The 22,053-nt window shown below is 45.4% G+C and overlaps 1 protein-coding gene across 1 annotated transcript in view; it reads right to left on the bottom strand.

Annotated features, from left to right (window-relative positions):
- The window catches only part of LOC102376036 (fibrocystin-like), a gene marked incomplete at its 5' end in the record, with an annotated part of 317,838 nt that overhangs the window by 144,803 nt on the left and 150,982 nt on the right, over positions 1 to 22,053 (bottom strand). Inside the window, 3 exons of the mRNA XM_025206503.1 lie at positions 4,892 to 5,011; positions 9,026 to 9,091; positions 19,504 to 19,699. Coding sequence (XP_025062288.1) covers positions 4,892 to 5,011; positions 9,026 to 9,091; positions 19,504 to 19,699 — 382 coding nt within the window. The remainder of the gene's footprint in view (positions 1 to 4,891; positions 5,012 to 9,025; positions 9,092 to 19,503; positions 19,700 to 22,053) is intronic.

Here is a 22,053-nt window from a genome sequence, read left to right as displayed (position 1 = left end):
TACTTAGCACAAAATAGAAAAAGGCCAACGTGCTTCTCCTTGGGAATTTCAAATGAATAGCTCATGATTTACACCAATTGTGCCAATTTTTATCTTTGCAGTGGCGATTTCTGTAGTAAAGCCTTTAGGAAAAACAGGAGAGAATGGATTTGCAAAAACTTTGGTCATAGTTTCATAGTTGGTCGGGTCAGAAGGGACCTGAGCAATCATCAAGTCCGACCCCCTGCCATGGCAGGAAAAAGTACTGGGGTATATATACTGGTCAAATATAGCTTCCCTGTTTCTCAGTCACCGTTTTCAATGTGAAAAAAAAAATCAGTCATCTCTACAGTGAGTTGAAAACCTAAGGTATGGGAATATTTCACCTGCTGTAGTGAAATAGCAGGTTGGGCTCAACTTGGGGTATCTGGATTCAAGCTTTTTTTGTACACTGGACCATACTAGGGGATGGCAAGTGGGGCACCAGCACTGATTTAGAGGAGGAAACAGAATGGCAGCCCCTGGAGAGCCCACACTGAAAGTCCTAATGCAGCCAGCATGCAGTGAGCCTGCCCACGCACCAGCATGAGCCCGCACCTTAGCAGCAGCAGCAGACGAAATGTGATGAGCCCATTCCATGACTCCCCCTGTTCCCCGGAGCTCAGCTCAAAATCCATTCTCTGACCTATTGCTGGTCAATAAAATTGCTGGGGTTATAAATTGCTGGGGTACACATCTGGCCATGTAGTTCTCTTGCAACCTTGGTCAAGTCATTTAGCCTCTCTGTGCCTCAATGCTTCCTCCATAAAATTGAGAACTGGCACTTCCCTATCTCAGAGGGATGTTGTGAGGACAAATACACCAAAATAACAGGAAAAGATCAGATCCCATGGAAATGGGATGAATTTCAGTGCTACATACAAAATATCACGTGACCTAAGGAAGTTGTGAAATCTTCATCGCTGGAGGTTTTCAGGAAGAGGCTGGGGAAGTACTGGGAAAGGATGATCGAGGAGTAGCTATGCCTGGACTTCTTTGTAAAGAGCAACAGCGGGAACCCCAGGGGTCCCCTACTGACACATGCACATGAGCAATCACTGGGAAATAAAAAGCTATACAGCCGAGAGCAGGTGGATATTGGAGAGGACCATGGTCAGCAGCAGGAGAATGAAGTAGAGCCCCACAACCAGCTTAGTCATGAAATAAGGTTAAGGCAACTGAGATAAGACCATGGAGGGGATACAGAAAGGGGAGCTCTGGCTGTTCAGGTATAGGGTGCAGTGGATGGAGTTACGCTTGCTGCCCTGAAGTTGCAGAGCTGAATGGAAGGTGTTTGGTTTGCCCAGTCTTCTGGGCTTTGCTGGTTGCTACATGGGGCCAGGAAGAAGTCTTTCCCCTCCTGTTGATACAAGTGCTGGGTGGGAGGGAAGAAGGGGTAGGGGAGGGAGAAGAATTTCACCTTTCTCATTAGCATAGGGTGTTGGCCATGGCCAAGACTGGGGATTTTGACTGGAGTGTACCAGTGCTCCCACTGGGACTAAAACCTGGAGGTTCCTGGTTAGCGGGTCTTGCCCCTACACTGAGGGTCAGACCAATTGCCACATCTGGGGCCAGGAAGAAATTTTACCCCATGGTCAGACTGGCACAAATTGTGGGAAGAGTTGCCCTCCTCCGTAGTGGGAAGCATGTCCCTCTTCCTTGGATCTCTCAAGTGCACTTTAATGACCCTTGCAGTGGTGGGAACATCCCTGTTCTCCTGGGTTTACCTGTGGCAGTTTAAGGTGCTTTTGGAATATGCCTTCTCACTGTGCAACAGGGTTGATTGTTTAGTTTTAGGATTAGGTTAGATAAGGACTTATATAGGATGGTTTGAGTGACAGAGATGACCTTCCTAGAGCAGAGGGTTGTACTAGATGACCTTCAGAGGTCTCTTCTATGAATTCTATAATTCTCCAACCGAATATTATTTGGATCAATTATGCCAAAATCTTTCAAACACTTCAATGTAGGCATCAAACATGGTTCAATTGGGTGGGTAAAAGGGATGCAGCTTCTGAATCAGAATTTTCTAAATCTCTGCATGCTGGAAGATGCAGTGGGAGAGGAAGGAGCAGGGGATGGAAAATCCTGGACATGCCCTTTTTACCTTCCCTGCAACCATCCAATCTCTGCCAGCATGAGACAGGATATTGGGCTAGATGGACCTATGGCCTGATACAGTAAATGGCATTTCCCATGTTCTTTTGTGCATGCATACTGCAGCCAACTGGAGTACAGATCTGAGCAACTTTGCATACCTCCTGTATATAAATGAGAATTAAATCCCTGATTTTTCAATTCAGTGGAAGTTCCAAGAACCTGGGAGGCAAGGAGAGGAAAAACATTCAACTTGACCCAGAAAGAATCTTTTTTTTTAAAATTGCCCAAAATAAAAATGGTAATATTTCAGACAAAGCAAATTCCACTGACTTGAAAAAAAAGTGCCATTTTTGGAAGATTTTAATAAAAATAAAAAGTGAAATAACTTAAAATTAAATGCATCTTTAATCAAAACCTGAAACGTTTTATCTTGAAATTGTGAAAAGGGTTGTTTTTTAAATTATTTTTATAGGTCTTCCTCATCCTACAGAACCAACTTTTTAAAATAAAAAATAAATGTATACAATGTTTTGATCACATTGGCCAAGTTCGCGGACGACACTGAGATATGGGGTTATGCGGACGCACCCGCAGATAGGCTGCAGATAAAGCAGGCCTAGATGGGCTGGCATGTTGGGCAGAAGGGAACCCAATGAGGTTCAACGTAGAGAAATGCAAAGCGCTACATCTGGGAAGGAAGACCCCCCACAGCACACCTACAGGCTGGGCATCGCTAACCTGACCTGCACTACAAATGAGAGGGATCTGGGGATAACAATAGACCCCAGCATGAATATGAGCTGCTAATGCAATGCAGTAGCCGCTAGGGCCAATAAAACTCTGGCATGTATCAATCAGTGCCTCTCCAGTAAATCCAAAGAGGTGATTCTCCCACTTTACTCAACATTGGTGTGGCGGCAGCTGGAGTATTGCGACCAGTTCTGGGCGCCGCAATTCAACAGGGACATGCTAAAGCTGGAGAGGGTCCAGAGAAGGCCCACCCATATGATCAAGGACTTGCATGGCAAGCCATACATAGAGAGGCTGAGGGATCTCAGCCTAAAGAAAAGAAGGCTGAGGGGGGACCTGATTGCGGCTTACCGCTATATCAGAGGTGTACATCAGGGGCTCGGTGAACAACTGTTCACCAGGGCACCCTGGGGGAAAACTAGAAACAATGGCCACAAACTCCTGGAAGATAGTTTCAGGCTGAACATTAGGAAAAACTTCTTTACAACTAGGGTGTGCAGACTATGGAACAAGCTCCCCCCAGAGGTGGTGCAATCGTCTACCCTAGAGAAGACTGGACGGTCACCTGGCTGGGCTCGTCCGACCTCAGATGTCTTTCCTGCTCATGCAGGGGGCTGGACCCAATGATCCTTCAGGGTCCCTTCCAGCCTTATGAGTCTATGATTCTACCTTAAAATGGCATATTTTGGCACAAAAGCAAAAAGTTTTCCAAACAAACAAACCAAAAAAAATCTCATAGCTCTCATCCTAATTGCTTATGTGCCGGAGCTCTGTGTAGGGTATTCCAAGAGGGGCTACGTATTTCCTCAGCCCCAGTAATCACCAGAAAGTACAGTTCTGTCTTGAATTCAGTTTGTTATTAGGGGAACAGAGGAGTTGGTTGAAGTATTCCTTATCTACAAGCAGTTTCTATACAACATTTCAGAGTATAAAAACAAATACAAGACTGATCATCTTAACTTGTTTGATATTAAAACGGGCACCAACAAGAACCCAGACCACAAAACCAGAAAGCCAAAGCAAGCTCCTTGGAGGTTGGAATAAAGAGACAGGGAAGATAAGTCATCTGAGGCTTTGTCAGCACAGGTTAGTGTGGGCTGAATTCAAAGGACATTTTACTGTGACTGCCCAGCACCCAGCTTCTCAGGATATACAACTCCAGGGGCTGACAGCTTGAATGCTGTTATTACTGTTATATAGCATTTGCATTGACAGGACACAGATTGACCCAGCCTCACACAGGCCTGGGACAGAAGTTTCATAAACCGGTTTGACCCAAATCAGTTAAGTTGGATACTGCATTCAACCAGGTTCATCTAATCCAGTTTCAGGCATTTTGAAACTGGTTTATGTACACTGAACTTCTGTTCTGGTACAAGTTGAAACCAGTTTCTGATGACTTAAACCAGTTTATGTGTAACTTCTGTCTCCAGCCACAGATTCTTGACTGTACAGGGATTTGAACGTGGACCTCCTCAGAGACATGTCAGAGACTATCTTTCAGCTTCTCTGCGCTGGTAAAGTAAAAGCCAAAGACAAAGCTAGACTCCCAACCCAAACTGCAAATGAATTTAGAAATTAAAATCGACACATAGACAAGCAACACAAAGGCAAAAGGGAAGCCAGTCTAGGCTTGGAAACATAGGCAAAATATAGCCCCCAGCAAACGCCACCAGGTAAGTGGAAAGATACATTCCTCGTTCGCTTTGATATGGCAAATCTGCAATTACTGCTGCTTGGCCTCCAGGATAACCTCCCCCCATGTAACTGGGCGTGCATAGTCTGCTGGCAAGCCAATGCTCTGTGTGAAAGAAGAAAGTGAGAATGAGAACCGTCTTTGTTTCAGACCTCACCGACTTATGACGCAGCCTCGGATCAAGCACTGGCCAGAAACAAATGTTCTAGTGTATTTCTGCACATGTGAGAATTCACACATTAATTAGGACTTGCTAAAATACAGCTGACTTCGGCAGGATAGTCACGCCCTTGGACCAATTGACTATTTGTCCTTTCTTTTACTTACTAGGCAAGATGATGACGTCTTCTCCAGGGGCGGGAATGCTGTGATTGTATCCACCCCAGCCCCTGCCCACACCGCTCCATGATTCAGGCATTGACCATTTCAAAATGCCATCGGAAGGAGCTGGAAGAAAAGGACACACATAGAATGATTGATATGAGATTTGAGAGGTCCGGCATTTCTTTGATAGTCACACGCCTCAAGTATTATCACCCTATTATAAATTTAAAATGGTTAAATAATGAGCGTACCACCCTACCAGTATTCCTAACCGTATAGAAGAACTAGGACTAGCGTGGAAAAGACAGTGCTTCCAGGATTTTGAGACCCTCTTGGCAGCCCCGTTGTTTGTTACTTTCCCAAATCAAATCTTTGAGTAATTTGCAGTTCTCCTGTCGCACTGCCATACTCTACTACTTCAGATTGCTTTGCAAATAAGTTACTGCAAAATAGCAATCGATTACCTCTCTCAAGTTATAAGCACCAGAATGTACCAAATGGGCGCACCCTGCCAACAAACGCCAGCTCTTATTACATACCCTTCTCCCCATAAAACCATGGGTAGTGGCTAGATTTTGCCACATGTCCTAAGAGTCAAAAGACTTGGGCTATATGGAAATCAGCACACAGAATCATAGACTCATCAGAAAATAGGGCTGGATGGGACCTCAGGAGCCTAAGGACAGGGCAAATCCCTATCTAAACCATCCTATGAAGTAGCCATCTAGCCTATTTGCAACTGCATGAACATCCTCTAACACAACTACCAGACACAAGCCTGTAAACATAAAGATCACCCTAATTCTCCAAAGGTAAAGCAGGGGGACAAGAGCACTGACAATATTCCTGCCAGTGCAAGAACAGGAAATAGTTTTAAAATATGCTCAAGAAATCCAAGGAAGATTTCTATGCCCCCTTCTACAGAGGAAGGAGAAGCCCCTACTGTCCATGCCAATCAGACCCTGGGGTCAAATTCCTGCCTCATCCCACATTTGGTGATCAGTCTGCCCTTGAGTGGAAGAGAAAGGCCCTCTATCCCAGTAGTGTTCAACCTTTTTTTCCCTCCCAAGTGGTTCAAACCTTAAAATCAGCATGGATTGAGGGAGCAAAGAAAAGCATTGCAGTTCTATGCTTGGGTGTATCCAAATATTAAGATTTTAAAACAATCTTAGGAAGGAAAACATACACTTTTAGTAATTTTAGTATTATTTTACATTTTACAAAAAAATTGTTAAACTTTCAAATGAAACCATGCCCTGTGCCGCAGCAGAGATTGAGGCTTGCTCAGCTTGTAAAGAACCGGTTGGCTTCCAGGTTCTTGATTTCCAGATTCTTAGTGTTGGTGGAGGACTGCTGGGTCTGAGGCCCGTGGGAGATGGGGATGGAGATGGAGATTGCCTATCTGGCAGCGCTATACCTTACCTCTGCTTCCCAGCGCCCCATCACTGTCTCCTGAACAGAAAGCCATGTGCTTTGGGAATGCAGTGGGAGTAGGACCATTTTCTGCCCTACAGCATTGGGTTTTCTTTAAAATGACTATCTTTTTATATAACTGTCTTTTGTTTTCAGGTGATGTAGCCAGCCCTGTGCTGCACCAGAGCCATGTGCGTGGGGGGCTGCCAAAGGTGGGTTTCCATTGCCTCTCCACTCCAAGCTGCCAAAGCTTTCACAGGGCCCTGGCACCCAGGAGCTGAGTGCTGCTGCCATTTACATTCTCCTCCCCCAATATTGAAATGAGAAGATGAGCAGCAGTGGCAGTGCTCAGCTTTTGGGCTCCAGAGCTCCATGAAAACTCTGAGCTCGCTGGTATGTCAGTGCAGGGTCTAGATATAGCCACAGCTTTCATGCTGCTCTGGAGCAGAGGAAAGGCCGGGGGATGAATAATAGGAGCATTCACCTGCATTGACATGCCAGTGATGGGCCATTCACAGCAGCTTCATGGGCCATATCTGGCCCATAGGCCAGAGGTTGAGCACCACTACTGTAGCCCGCGGTGAAATTCTGTCTCTGTTCAAATCGAGGGCCCAACTCATGTCACCCACAATACAGACCGTTTTCATCCAATCTAGACTGAGGCTTCTAAATATAATGCAAACTAATTAACAAAATGATGAATCCTGTGAGAAAAGCATTAACCCTATTCCACCACGAGGAAAATAAAGCCCAAGGAAGTTGCATTCAATTTTAGCATGTCAGCTCTTTTGTTCTAGGCCTTGCTGTTGTACAGGTGTTCAGCACCTTATGCAATGGAGCCCCAAACCCAACTGCAACACAGTTTGATGTTGTTTTTCATATTAATGGATAATGTGGCAAACCAGAGCCCAATCCAAAATCAGAACGCTCAAGGTCTTCCTGGCTTCTGGTTGTGCTCTTCAGTATGGCAGGCTGTCTGGCCCAATGTGTAACTGCATAATAAAGTCATACTATTACAACTAAGGTCCCTATTTAGAACAAAAACATACCTTAGACTTACAGTCTCCATGACTCTGGGATCCAATATGGTATTTCTTAACAAGAGTTTATAGTCTCTTATAGGCCTGTGCGAAATTTCGCCAGGGGTTTCATTTTGAAGCTGTTCCGATACGTTTCGACCTCGAAACAACGAAATCGAAATGAAACAAAAGCGTTCGAAGCAGCTTCAAAATGAAACAAGGGCACTTGAAATGTTTTGAAAGTTTTGAAACATTTCCAGTTTCGAAGCTGGGCTTGGCTTCAGCGCCAATCCCAGCTGGTGGCAGCAGCCTCCTGTCACCCCGCGCAGATCTGGGGGTCGCGCCCCCCAGGAAGATTGTGGCACAGCCCCAGCCCTCCTGGGTGGTGCGGACCCCTGGATCTGTGCACCGGATGACAGCATGCTGTTGCTGCCAGCTGGGGTCAGTGCCAGCATCAATCTTCCCGGTGCTGGGTGCAGGCTGTGCCCAGTGCCGTCCCAGGTGTCAGGAGCAGCCTCCTGTCATCCAGCAGGCAGATTGGGGGCCTGCACCTCTGGGAGGAGTCTGGCACATCCCAGCAGCCCTCCCAGGGGTGCAGGCAGGCCCCCACTCTGCCAGCATGCTGTTGCTGCCAGCTGGGGTCAGTGCCAGCATCAATCTTCCCGGTGCTGGGTGCAGGCTGTGCCCAGTGCCGTCCCAGGTGTCAGGAGCAGCCTCCTGTCATCCAGCAGGCAGATTGGGGGCCTGCACCTCTGGGAGGAGTCTGGCACATCCCAGCAGCCCTCCCAGGGGTGCAGGCAGGCCCCCACTCTGCCTGACGGATGCTGCGCACCGGATGACAGGAGGCTGCCCTTGCCGCCTGGGACCACTGCTGGGCTCAGCCTGCACCCAGCACCAGGAAGATTGGTGCTGCTGCTGCCCGCCCGGAGCTCGCACGCTGGGCAGCACAGAGGCAGTGGTGGCAAACACTGCCAGGCGTAGCAAGCATGGGAGCCGCTTTCCTCCACGCCGAGAAGCTGCTACCGCTGTGGCACAGCCCCAACGGGAGAGTCCAGAGCCAGCACAGGGCCCAGGCTGGCAGCAGGGGTGGGTTATAAGCTGGTGCTGAGCGTGGGCCACTTTTCCCCACGCTCCGCACCAGCTCCTTCCCTGCTAGCAAGCTGGGGGTTGGAGCTGCATGCTGCCCCCCCACCTGTACCGCGGGGCCATGGGGGCACTAGGAGTGAGAGGGTGCGGGAGTCAGTGGGAGCGCGGGGCCCACACTGGTGTCCTGGGGCCAGCACCAGCAGGGCCCAGAGCAGGTCACAGGGGTACAGGGTCCTGGCTGGTAGGGACTCTATGGAGCCAGGCCAGCTCCCCCCTGTCCCTGCTGGTGCAGCCCAGCCCAGCTCCCCAGACCCGTGCCAGCCTGTGCTCTGCTCTGGGCCCCACCAGTGCTGGCCCTAAGGCATTGGTCCCAAGATGGTGGCCAGGGTGTGGGGCACCTGCCAAGGGGCAGGGCTACCCATGTGGCCCTCGACAGCTTGCCAAAACTGGGTAAGCAGCCCTCCACCTGAAATAACTGCCCGCCCCTGATTTAAATAAATACCTACAGCCCCTCGTGGGTTACTAGATGTGAAAACCATAGAGGTGATCTTTAATACTGCATTTCTGGAAACCTAGGGAAAAGAATTGCTGTGACTCTTTAAGTAAAACTGATACACACCTGGTGCAGGTATAGAGACCCTTTCCTCCTCCTTGAATGTCACTTGAATTAGGTCTTCACCTGTAACTGAATACAGAGAATGGGTTATAGACAACTAAAATGTTCAAAAGTGAGTCTTTAATACTCCCTGATGTTACATTTTCCAGTAATGACTCAAATTTCTAATGGAAAAACTTTTCCCAAAACTTAGGGCAATGGTAGATCCTTTTCCACAATTTTCTTTTAGTATTTTTTTTAAACAGTACGTTCATTTATATTTGTGAACACTGAAGGTCTCTTGACACTTAGCTAAGAAAAAAAATGCACGATACGCTCAATCTTGATCTTATGTAGGTCATCAAGCCCACATTAGCTTTCTTGACTTCCATGGGATGACACTCGTGAGTTGCTCTAGATTTACAATGGGATATCTGTGATCATAAACTAGACTCTAACCCATATGTATTTACTGTCTTTTTGTATCTTCCTGGAATCTAAGACCATGTCTACACCACATCCCCTGCATTCTCTGCACGGCTAATGAGCAGACCTTATCCACTTGCTCTTATCTCCCTGGCCCAAATCCAGAAATGAGGTGGTAAAACTATTGGATTAGATAGTACCATAACTGGAGCACCAGCTCTAGAGGGGCACCAAACTGGCATTCCCCCCAAGTCCTTACTATGTCAGGAGCACCCCCACACTACCCAGCTATGGGAGCCAGCCTGACACACTCCCATGCCACCCAAATGTAGGTTCTGGGTGCAGAGCCAAGGAAGAAGACCCATGCCACCTCGTCACAGGAGCTTTAGCAGGTGAGACTGACTACTTTCCTCCCTCTTCCCCTCCTTGTACTCTCTGGTGCTCAGCTCTTCTCCCTGCCCCCAGGAAGTTTTGCACAGAGTGCCTAACTTAATAGCTATGGCTCTGAAATTAGATTACCACCTCAAGTCCCTTCCACACCTGATTTTATATGATTCCCCTCAAATCAGTTTTACTAACTAATCCTGAGTTTCAGATCTCTTACATTGACGCCCATAGTGTCACAGAAGGACACCTGGGTAGAAAGATTATGCAAAGGAAGTGATTACTGTTATCATCCATCCCTCTGTTCATCAATAGGTAAAGACAGAGAACTCCTTCCCCTCTCTGGTCTCAATCCGTCTCAAATTCTGGGTAAAAAGCTAATGCAGAAGAAGCATCTCTGATTCTTCAAATCAGACAGCTCCTTATTTCCTAGAGATGCAGGTTACAGCACTGATATGGGGGTATCTTTTGACCTTAACATTTGTGCATCAAGGGGAAAATGGAAGGCTCTCAGCCTACCTGACTCTTCTCAGGTGCTTAAACAGGACCACTTCCCAGCTATCCATTCAGGAACGCTCTGTTATCTTCCCCACGTGTACCTCAGCCCCACAAGGGGAGTCCAGGCCATACTGTAATTTCCTTATGTTATCCTTAAACAAGTCTTTGTCCTTTTCAATCATGAGAACCATCCTCTCCTACCTCCCCTCCCATCTCCCAGTGCAACAAAGCATAATTAAATAGGCTTAAGTTCATTACATTTCAGTATTCAATAAATTAGTCTGAATAATCAAAATACTTGAAACTGTCTGATAATTACTATTTGGTATCGGGCTAATGCACTGGAAGGCATTAGCAGCCTATGCTAGTAGGCTGAATGAGGCTTCCATAATTAAAACTGAATGGATTCCACGAAGTTTTTCTCATGCTGGATTATTTAGAAACCAAGTGCTACAGCCCTGCTCTTCAGCATCACCTTGTCTCCTAAAGGCTATTCACAATTCGATCCCTTATTGGTCCAAGCCAACCTCAAGTGCAGAACTACAATATGGGGGTATAGGTTGTAGCCGTGGTGGTCTAAGGACATAAGCAGACAAGATTCTTTGGGTAAATCTGATATCTTTTGATTTATCTTTAATAAAAGGTATCAGATTTACCCAAAGAACCACAATATGGAAATTCCACTGATTGACATGATGGAGCTGAGTCTTCCACTTTTGCTGTGGTGGGATGGGTTTCTATTTGGGAAGGGAGAATGGTGCAATGGTGGAGGTCTAGCAAGTCCCTTAAGCCCAGATCCTTATGGAGTGAGGTGCTCAATGGGCGTATCTACACAAGATGCTACAGCACCGTAGCGTCCATTGGGAAAAACCATGATGCTGCCACTACACCACCGTAGCTATGCACTCCCTTGCTATAGCGCTTGCTACAGTGATGTAGCAGTGAAAAAAAACCGTGCACCACCAGTATGGTGCAGTATGGACTGTTACTGTACCATCTTTTAGTACTTCCAAAAGGAAGTACTAAATGATGGGAGCAGTAATGGCACCATACGGCCACATGTAGATGCACTCAATTTCTGTGAGCATATGGACCTCAGTTTCTCTGTAACTTCAGCTCCCCTTCTATAACATGGGAATGATAGCAACACCCACTTACAGGAGAGAAGACTGTGAGGCACTTCAGTGACTGGTGTTAAGTTAAATGGCAGAGAGAGATTAAGTATGCCTCTCAATACTGCTTTGCCAGAGCATTAAAGCAAATAAAACATTGGCAGCAAAATTAAACCCACAGAAAAGGAAGCTGGCTGTGAAATGCCTGAAATAACAGGCATGTCATCCATGGGGTTTTTTTTTCAATAATGCTGGATTGAGGCTTATTTCTAATGCTGGCAGGACTTAGTTTGGGGGCAGAAGGTAACCTGGATGCAAACTATGGAACAAACACTCTCTGATCATAGGAGAGGCCTGGGAAATAGGAAAATTTGAAGCAACTCGTGAGCTAACTAAAGTGGTCTTGGTCATGCTTTGTAAGCTGGTCTATTCACTTTGGCTCTTGTTCTCTCCTTACTTAAGCCAGGGTAAATATGGAGTAACTCCATTGGAGTTAAGACCAAGGTAAAATAATTGACTGGGGACACATCTATATGATACGCTTACTTCACAGTCACCTAATAACACTGTGCAATACTGTGATGCTCTAAAACCATGCTAATACGCTATTGCACAATGTTATTAGACTACCGTGCAGTAAACATCACACAAGACCATGAGCCAGCATTACTGCATATTTAGTTGGTACAGACTTCATTAAATAATTACTAAACTAAATGTGCAGTAACTACTGCGCATTAATGAACGTGTAGACATGCCCTGCGAGAGGAGAATTGGACCCTGCAACCATACTTTTGTAAGAAACCCTTTTTTTCTTCATGGTCTAACTTCACTTTATGTTTCTTTCAATGCATTCTGGGAAAATCTGCCCCATTAGCCCATCCTGAAGAGGGCAGGACATCCCTCAGACAGACTACCACAAGAGGATACTAGAGACACTTTGTCCATCTGAATATAGAGAGTCGGAGAGGAGATCCAATCTGTATAGTAAACTAATACCATTACAACCTGATTATATGGAAGGCAACCATATAGAAGAGTAGCCTAATGGCAAAAGAGACCCATATTTAGCTGCCACAGTAATTAACCAGGTTAGGTAATAATCCAAGCCATGTTGAGAGAAGACCATACCACTTACTTGTTAACAGCTTGGCTAAAAACTACACAGCTGGATTCTTCGTTGCATTATACCCTGCAATATTATTTGTACCTGTGCAAGACAAAGCAGGTGTAAAGCACAAGGATTTTGATCTGGTAAGATTTTATCCCAACTTTGCACAAGCATAAATGTGTAAACCAGGTACACGCCAGTAGAGATTTGAGCCCCGAGAGTTGAGAAGATGATAGGAACTACAGTTCTTGAATGGTTTTGGTTACGTCTCAAGTATATATATATATATATATATATATATAGGTAAGAAATAGGACAAGATGTGGTCAACACAAAAAAAGGACATCATTAGTAAACGCTGGATTAAGGCACTTCTTCACAAAATACAGCTATAAGGTTCCAAGTCCTTGTTGTATAAAACCCTTATAAGGCCCATAAGTTTTCCGTCCACTTACAGCCCTCCCTGCATCCTTGGGCTCTGAATCATATAGGCCTTCCTGAATTCAATCTTCTTGACATGTTTGTCTTCTGTTAATGGTCTGTGAGTTGATTTGAAGGAGGAGCAACCTAGACTTTCATCAGCTATGTGGTGACAGAAAATTTTGCCGGTGGTTGTACGAAAGAGCTGAAACTAGGATAAATGTCTCTCATAGCCTGACTCACAAAGAAGAAGTAACACTATGCAATTCAACATCAGTAAAACCAAAGATAGCACAGGGAATCAAGCTTTTATAAATGACATCATCTACATGGCATTTGCTACGCTCTGCGTGGGGAGGTCATCTTCTAATGGCTGCCATTCAGTAGGTTCTCAGAATAGCATTATCACGTGCATGTGGATACTACAGGAAAAAGCACCCAATATAAAACCCTAACATTTGGCAACCTGAGGCTGACTTCTCTCTTAGTGCATTTGCACTAGCTGCAGCAAAGATGGAGCATGTGCTTCATTAGGCTGTCCTGTTCATGAACTTCCAGCCAGAAAAATAAAAACCATCCCTACAAATTAGTGTGCTTCCTTGTTCCATTTGTCTCTGGTCTCTGCTGAATGTGTCAATTAAAATGGCATTTAGTGCTTTCGGTGATTTTTTTTTCCCTCCTGCACATCAATACATGGGGCAGTAGTCTATTAGGAACCAAAAAAGACTCAATGGATTAATTGTGGGGTTGGACTAGATGACCCTTGAGATCCCTTCCAACCTTATGACTCTAAGTCATTTCACCTAGGCCACCCAAAAGCCTTCATATGGTCAAATGACCTTTAGTAACAACTGACCTAACCTGAATTCAGCCTCAATAGACATTAAAGGCTAATTCTTGCTTTACCAGTCCCCTGAGTCAGCCAGCTCCCTGCATCCAATCTCTCACCCCAAATGCCCCTTGAACTTTGAGTAATAAACACAAAGGAATCCTCTTTGTTTTATTTAAGCCATATATTTCACCACAAAGAGCAAACATTTTAGAGGTCTGCTCTTCCACAAAAAATCAATTCAGAAATGCTGTTGACTATAATGGAAGTTTGATCAGGTCTTGGGAATCAACAATAATTTAAAAAAATAATGAGAATCAATTATTTTATCTAAGTAAACTACAAACCTGATTTTGACACCACATTTATACAATATTAGGCCATGATCTGGCTTAACCCTTTTCACATGAGTTGTTCCCCTGAAGTCAACGGGACAATCCCCATACACAAAGTTTGGTTTACTGGAAAGAAATGGATTTTAAGATACATGGATGGGACAACTGTTTCCATAATATTTTCAATGTTTCTGACAAATACTTTAATTAAAAAGACCATGAGAAATTTTAAATTAATGAATACTTAGAACCTTTCAAAATTAAAATAGCTTGAACATGTCAATTTTTGTTGTTGTTTTTTTTTTTTTTTCTGGGGAAAAAAATGCTTATTCCAAATGCCTCTAATAATTATTTTTTTTTTATGTTGAAGCATTCAGAGACTTTGATCAAGGATCTCTGGTAGGCATTGTATGTCATCTTTAGAAAAGACACACTTGGCCTCAAACTTCATTTTTACACATGGAAGTGCCACCACGCTGGGCACTTTGAAAAGTGCCCACCGCTGTGTCACTTGTACTTGTATAAGCAGTGAAACAAGTGTCAGCACACCAAAAATGGCAGTGATCTGCTTTTGGTATAAAACACATAGAGGGTGTTTAAGTTCAAAAGCACACAGCCACCATTTTCAACGTGCCGATGCACATTTTGCTACTTATACAGCTGCAAGCAACGCAGCAGCACGTGCATCAGTTTGCATGTGGAACAGACTCGATTAACTGAGTCTGCTCTGATGTGCCAGATCTCCAGCGCGTCTGGCCACAAAAATGTATGTATGTAAATGCCCCAAAAGCTTAGAGTTTAAGCAACATCATGACTGCAGTTTACAAAGAAGCCCTCTATTAAGGGCCACTGTCCAAATGTGCCTTTGAGTGCAATTTATATCACCATATCGTTACATGAGCACAATATGCCACAATGGGGTGATATTACATCAACACCGCTGTTAGGACATGTCACAACGGGAATACTTCTTCTGGGATTCAGGTGCCGCAGAGGAAAACAGGTCGATCTCACAAAGGAGGCAAGACAACCCTAAAGCACGTAGTTAGAAACATGAATGAGATGATCCTACATTCCTTCAGCTCAGGAGGCTACAATCGTCCTCCCTGAGACCCAGAGGAACAGGGGAATAACCTGCCTGTGTTGTGAATGCTCTGAAAAGGGTTTTTTTTTCAATGGGATGTAAAGGAGTTAGTTAACATGAGTGATGTATGTAGGTAGCAGTAAGCACCTTGGTTAAAAGGATCATTGCATATATCCTGGATCCACAAAAACATTGGATCCTGGGTTCAATTTACCACCCTATTGTAGTTGCCCTTTCACATTCAGCCCCCATATTGTTTGAACCAAGATCTAAACTCCAAGATGACAAATAAAGAAAACATCCAGGGGACTAAAATGTCTCGTCTCCCCCCAACATTACCTCCTCTCCAAGACACTTATTCCCCAGAGATGACTGCTTATGTGAGGCTGGCCTAATGCCGTGTCCGATTGGACGAGGGGGGCGTGCAAAGCATCTGAGCCAAACATGAACAATCCCTGCTGCCGACCACGGCAGATTCGTTCAGCTGTTTGGCTTTTTTAAATAACAATGTCTTCTCCGTGGTCGGGTCCCTTTTTTATGATTATTATTTATTTCCATTGGGTCTGAGCAAAGGGCTGTGTGTGAATTTAGGAGCCTGCCTGTGAATGAGCCAGCATCTGATATGTACTTCCCGACGATAATTTTGGATTTAATGCACCCCTGCCACTACCCAACAGTTTGCCCTAAAAAGCCTTTTAACTGGCACAAAGGGAAAGGGTCAAAAGTAAGTTGACCCCTGACAGAATGTACAATTATTAGAAAGAGGCGGTACACGAGCAGCTGCTGGAACCCCACTGGTATGGCAAAGTGCTTCCAAAAGTCAGAATATGAATAATACACTCAAGTTCTTCTCCCAGCTCCACAAGGGCCTGCTACTTTCTCCAGGAAGAATTATGGCCCTCCCTAGCAGCTGCAATAATTGTGTTCCCATTGTCTCGGGGACCTCCCCCTAGCCACCCCCTACAAGTGTCCATTGTTGGGATGGAGTCAAGTGATTATATGCTCTGGCCGATGCTGTTTGGGCCCAGCTGCCTAACTGCTGACACACGAACACCAAGAGCGGGGACTCGCGTCTGCAAGACGGGACTCTAACATACCAGACCTTTTACATAAGTCAAACAGGAACAAATGATTCTTTATCAGGCCTGCTGATGGGGCAGCCCCCTCTTCCTTTGAAGTGGCGGCTGCTTATAGGCCCTTACAGCTTTTCCTCCTTAGCCCAAGCAAACATCCTCCTTTTGATATGCTACATGCTCATTATCTCTGCCCCATTTAATGATTTTTGATTGAAGGGTGGCAGCTCAGTTGCCAAGAGGGTAGTTAAAGAGGCTCCACGCAGTCAGGCCTACAAGAAAGACTTTCCTTGTGCAGCAGCCTAAATTTGGAATTTCTTAACAGTGTGTTCTTGTTCTTAGCAGCAGATAAGGGCTGAGCGTGAAATTCTTAATTAAGCAGTAAATAGAGAGTGGGGTGTCAGCAGATGCAGCCTGTAGCTATGGAGACCGAGTCACATGAACAAGAGAGCTGAGACTAAACCTAGGCCTCAGGCTTGGACATGAGTGACAGCTGAAGAATCCTACAAAGCTTGTAAATGGGATTAATTAGTTGACTAATTATTTCATACAGTTAAATGTAACTAAAAAATAAAAACAGCTCACAACGTTAAACAGCCAAACGTTCTCAGGGCTGAAACCAAAAGTTTTGTCCTCCCTCTCTCTCAGCTTCAAGATTTATAGATTTTTATGCCTGGAAGGGATTGCCAAGACCACCACATCTGAACTATTGCATGGCGTTGGCCAAAGAATTCATCTCATCACTCTTTGAATAACCAGTGATAGAGCTAAAGAGTAGTTTTCAGAGGGTGCATCTACATGAGACGCTACGGCGCAGTAGGAATGAGCTACTGCGCTTGTCGCTCGTTGCTATCGGGCAATAGCATTGCCAAGCACTAATAGTGACACGACGCTACTGCGCAGTAGCATCGGGAAAAAAAGCTTGGAGTCAGTACTGCACAGTTACTGTGCAGTCATTTAGTACTTGCTTATGGCCAGAAAGACCCAAATTTGATGTAAGGATGCGAAGTCCTGGAAAATCTAGTGCATGCCATAGTTGTTCCAGTTGCAAATATGTGCCTTCTTGCCAAATGGAATCTGCTTACCACTTCAACCTCCAGTGACACGTACTACAGAGCACAGGACAGTGAGCAAATAACATATCTAAGTTGAGAATCCTTTCAATTTACATTATGTCCAAACTAGCAACCTCCCAAGTGCTCACTGGAATCAAGTCAAATCTGAGTATGGATATGCAAGACATTTCCATTAGTTTGAATGCAACTTATTTACAGGCAGTCCTCGACTTACAACATTTCAAGTGACAACGTTTCACACTTACAACGTTTATAAATTGACACCCCGTTTCAACTTTCTGACCTCAGTTTCGACTTTACAACGCTTGATCTGATGCAACGCCACACCAGCAAACAAGTTTGCTGCGTCGCCCATGTCCCTGGACAACATCTGTCCAAACTTCCTTGGACACTTTCTTTAAGAAAGCAGACAAGACTCCAGAAAAACCTGCAGCCAGGACTCCTGAGAAGACTCCAGCCAAGAACACTTCAAAAAGTTCAACCAAGAGTCCTTCAAAAAGTCCAGCAAAGTCACCTCAAAGAAGTCCTTCCAAATCAATATGATTGCTATTTACAATATAAATACATTAATGTAGCTATATTGCTCATCTATAATTGATCGAGTACAAAATTACTGGGTTATTTTTGCTGAAAATAGGGGATTGAGCCTTGGCTCAGGAACCGATCCCCATTTATAACATTGTTTCCTATGGGAAAAACGGTTCTGAGTTACAACGTTTCAACTTAAGATGCAGTTTTCAGGAACCAATTATGTCATAAGTCCAAGGACTGCCTGTAGTTCTTTTTTCCTCTATAGTTTTCCAACCTTTTTTCTACATCCCTATATTATTTTTCTCTGTATTATTCTCTACGTTAAAAAGAGATGAACATAAGATAACAAAATTAGAACAAAAATAAGTTGCAAGGAAGGGTAGGAATATAAACAATTCTTTATAATGCTAAAACATGCTGAATGAATCATTATATCTCACTATTACCGTTTCAACCAAATCCATTACTCTTCACAGTGATAAGATGCCGAGAAATGGGTCACATTCTTAAGCTTTCCCATGAGTCTCTGTTTATCTGAATATTTTGTGTAGAATGACCAAGCTGTCCAAGAGCTGTCATATTTGGATTTGAAATAATAGATCTTCAGTGAGGGACAGCCTTGGATTTCCAGGTAGCCGTATCTTTTCCCTCCCTTGTGGTTTGCTAATTGCAAAGAAAAAAAGATTCCTTGTTCTGCCATAAATTTCTAGCACAGCCTTGGGGGAATTGTTCAAATTCTCTAGGCCTGGCTGCCACCTCACCAGTGCAAATCAAGAGCAACTCATTAGAGCCAACAAAGTTGTACGAATGTCAAAATAGTCTCAAGTGAGTGGGAACCCAGCCCTCCCTGTTTTAGCTTCTCTGTGTTAAATGGTGATGACACTACCTACCTCCCGAGGGCATTGTGAGGTTTTTATGAGTTACGGTTCTGTCATGGCTGATAATAGCCATAATTATTACTTCTCCTGTCGCATCCAGAATTTAGCACCAGAATGGCTGGTTTGCTGGAGAACCAGAACAAGGGGGAAGCCCCAGGTTTTGAAGATTTTTCCTATCACAAATCACAAAGCTGGCAGGTATGGGTAATCCCAACCAATACCAATAAAGAGCTGCAATACTTTGAAAAGTCATATTCACACTCCAAAAACTAGAGACAGAAGGCAATATTTTCAAGTTTAGGGGGCTAAAAAGCCTGTGAGAGCTCCCAATTTAGAATGTGATCCTCATCTGAGTAATCCTTACTCAAAAGGATAGCACAATTGTCTTCCATGGGGGCCTGATTAACAGGCTTTGGAGGACTGATGGATCACATGTATGGTGGGGAAATAGTGGACTCAAGGAACCAGTCACATATCCTACCACCTTAGCACTGCCAACACACTTGTACAAATTCACCCAGTATCAAATTTCCACCAGGCATGCTGCATTCCTTGGAAGAATAAATTAGCTTTTGATGCTGAATTAGTTTAAGCATATGCATACCTTTAATTACTGAGTAGCCCTGTTGTCTTAAATTCATTTTCGAAACAGGGCTTTAAGTTGAAGGAATGTCACCTCCAGCACAGTTACTGGGCAAAAAGGTACGTGTATATATAAACTTTATATTACTTGCATTGCACTTACCCAAAAAGGTTAGCTTCCCCAGTTTGCGATTGAAAAACCAGTCACAGCTCTTATGATAAATGTGTGAAGGGAGTGACTGTAGTGGCTGCCCTCGCCTTGTCCCGCAAAGCACCGTGATCTCAATGGTGGATGAGAGATTCCTATGTTCCATTAGTAAATAATTCCCATCGGCGAAGTTATCAAATGTCGCAGAGTACTAGATGAGAGAGAAATGTAAAAAGCATGCATCTCTATAATTAGGTCTCCTGACTGCTATGAAATACAAATAAAAATACTCTTTCTGAAATAATAAAACATTATGCTGTGAACTAGCATTAGAAACACAGAGTGGGCATGTTCAGAGCATGCAGGTTATTCTGGGAAGTGTCTGCAGAATCAATTATCCTGAACACCTTACATTGTACATAGAGATTATGGACCACCAAGACAAATTTCAGTAGGTCTTAAGTGGTATGTATATTTTTTTCTGTCCCTGTGCACTATGAGGAAATTTTGTGTATAGTGTCCAAAATGCTCTACCAGCTCAGAGGTATTCTGGTGAGAGGCTAGTGCTTATCAAGCCACCCAGGACTGCCCCAAATGAAGGAAGAGTCTGCTGCAAAGAGCTCAGGACTTTGAAACCTTACAATGGCAATGGGAGATGGAAAAGTGGAAGTGGCATAAAGAGCTTGTCATGGACTGAAGAAAAAATCCAGAGTTACCCACCCCACACAGAAACACGTGCCCAAGCTGCAACAGTCTGTCTATCCCAGATTGGCCTCATCAGCCGTATTCAGACTCACAGATAGGACAATCATGGAAGACAATCATATTTGACTGTGAGGGACTCGGAAAGAGAGTGCATATATGCTCTGGGCACTAATGAAATAGCCTGTTCTCACTTAGGATGAGATGCACAGAGGGACTTAGGTATGGGGGTGCTCAGATTCTCCACCCCTATCAGGTAGGCTGTTGCATTTCAGGAGTAGACTTCACAATCCTGAGGCAGGTGACTAAGTCCCCTACCCTTTAAATAAAGAGATTTACGTAGCTGGGGGTGGGATGCACAGTGCTCAGCATACCAAGCAGGGGATGCCTAAGCCAGCCAAAAGGAAGAACATAAGAGGAGCGTGCATCTTGAATCCTACTATTTTCCCAGACGTAAGTGGCATTTAGGCTGCACCCCACAGTCCTGAGGAGGTCATCTTGTCCAACCTCTGCTCAATGCAGAAGGATCCCCGACTATATCATCCCAGCCAAGAGAAGCTTACTTTTGAGTAACAGAAGCTTCCTTTTTGCTCTTTCTGGGTGAGTCTACACGAGACACTTTACTGTGAAGTAGCATGGTTTACTGTATAGATGCACATGCTTACTGCACAGTAAACCTTGCTAATTGCAAGTAAAGTTTGTACCTAAACATGTAAGTAGCAAATTTCCTCGAAAGTAGTTACTGTGCAGTACCACTCTTGATCCCTAATTGGGAACAAATCTGTTCCCAGCCAGCTGGCGATCGCGGGCAGGATATTGCTCCCTGCCCCTGGGAACTGCCTGCTGCCAGGGAAGGACAATGCCCCCCTGCCCTGGCAGCAGGGAACTCCCAGCCCTGGCTCCCTGATTGAGCCAGGGGACTTGGAAAGCGCTGCAGGGGAGAGGCAAGATCTCCCAGCCCCCCATTCCCCGATCACAATGGCAAAGCAGGGGATGCGACATAAGGATCCCAGCCCTCACTCTCCAATAGCGATCTTGGAGTGGGGGTCTTGGAGCAACCTGCTGCCAGGCCAGGGGGACATAGTCCCTGCCCAGGCTCCGGTGGTGGACCCCACCCTGGCAGCAGGCAGCTCCCGAGGGCAGGGAGCAATGACCCCTGCCCTGGCAGCAGGGAGTGCCAAGCCCCCCACTCTGAGATCTTGTTCAGGGAGTGATTGCCATTGCAATTGGGGAGTGGGGGGCCGCAAGATTCTTATGGTCAGCACTGGGAGAACCTGATCCCCAGCCTGTTCTCCAACCAATGCTGTGCTTGAAGAGCTGAGCGGGGAACAGGCTCTCCAGCCCCTGCCCCACAATTGGGGAGCGAGGGCTGGGAAGTGACCCAGCCAGGGGCAGGCCCCAGCCCCGCACCCCAATCAGGTGATTGAGGCACAGAGCTTGGAAAGAGCTACAGGGATGAGGCAGGACCCAGCCCCCTTCCCCAATCCAGTGGTGAGGCAGCTAGTAGCCAGGTCTCACTGCTAGCTGCTCCACCAATTGAGGGAGAGGGCTGGGACCTAGCCCTCCCCCAAAGCTCTTTCCAAGTCCCCAGCCCCAATCAGGGACCTGGAGATGGGAACTCCCTGCTGCTGGGGCAAGGGGGACATTGTCCCCGGCCCAGCAGCAGGCAGCCCTGGGGGGCAGGGAGCAATGTCCCAGCCTTGACCAGGAGACAGCTGTCTATTGGCCCAGTGCACCCTGCCAGCCCCTGGCTTAGCAGAGGGGAGGGGAGGCTAGAGCTCCCCCTGGTGGCCACAGGGGCCCATTGCAGGGCCCCAGGAAGGAAGAGCAGTTTGCTGTCATTAGCAGCAAATCTGCTTCCAC

This window comes from Alligator sinensis, unplaced genomic scaffold (genome assembly GCF_000455745.1).
Source record: "Alligator sinensis unplaced genomic scaffold, ASM45574v1 scaffold293_1, whole genome shotgun sequence".
In the NCBI taxonomy this organism is placed as follows: domain Eukaryota; kingdom Metazoa; phylum Chordata; order Crocodylia; family Alligatoridae; genus Alligator; species Alligator sinensis.
The sequence above is the reverse complement of the archived record's forward strand: the minus strand, read 5'-3'. Positions and strand labels throughout refer to the sequence as shown.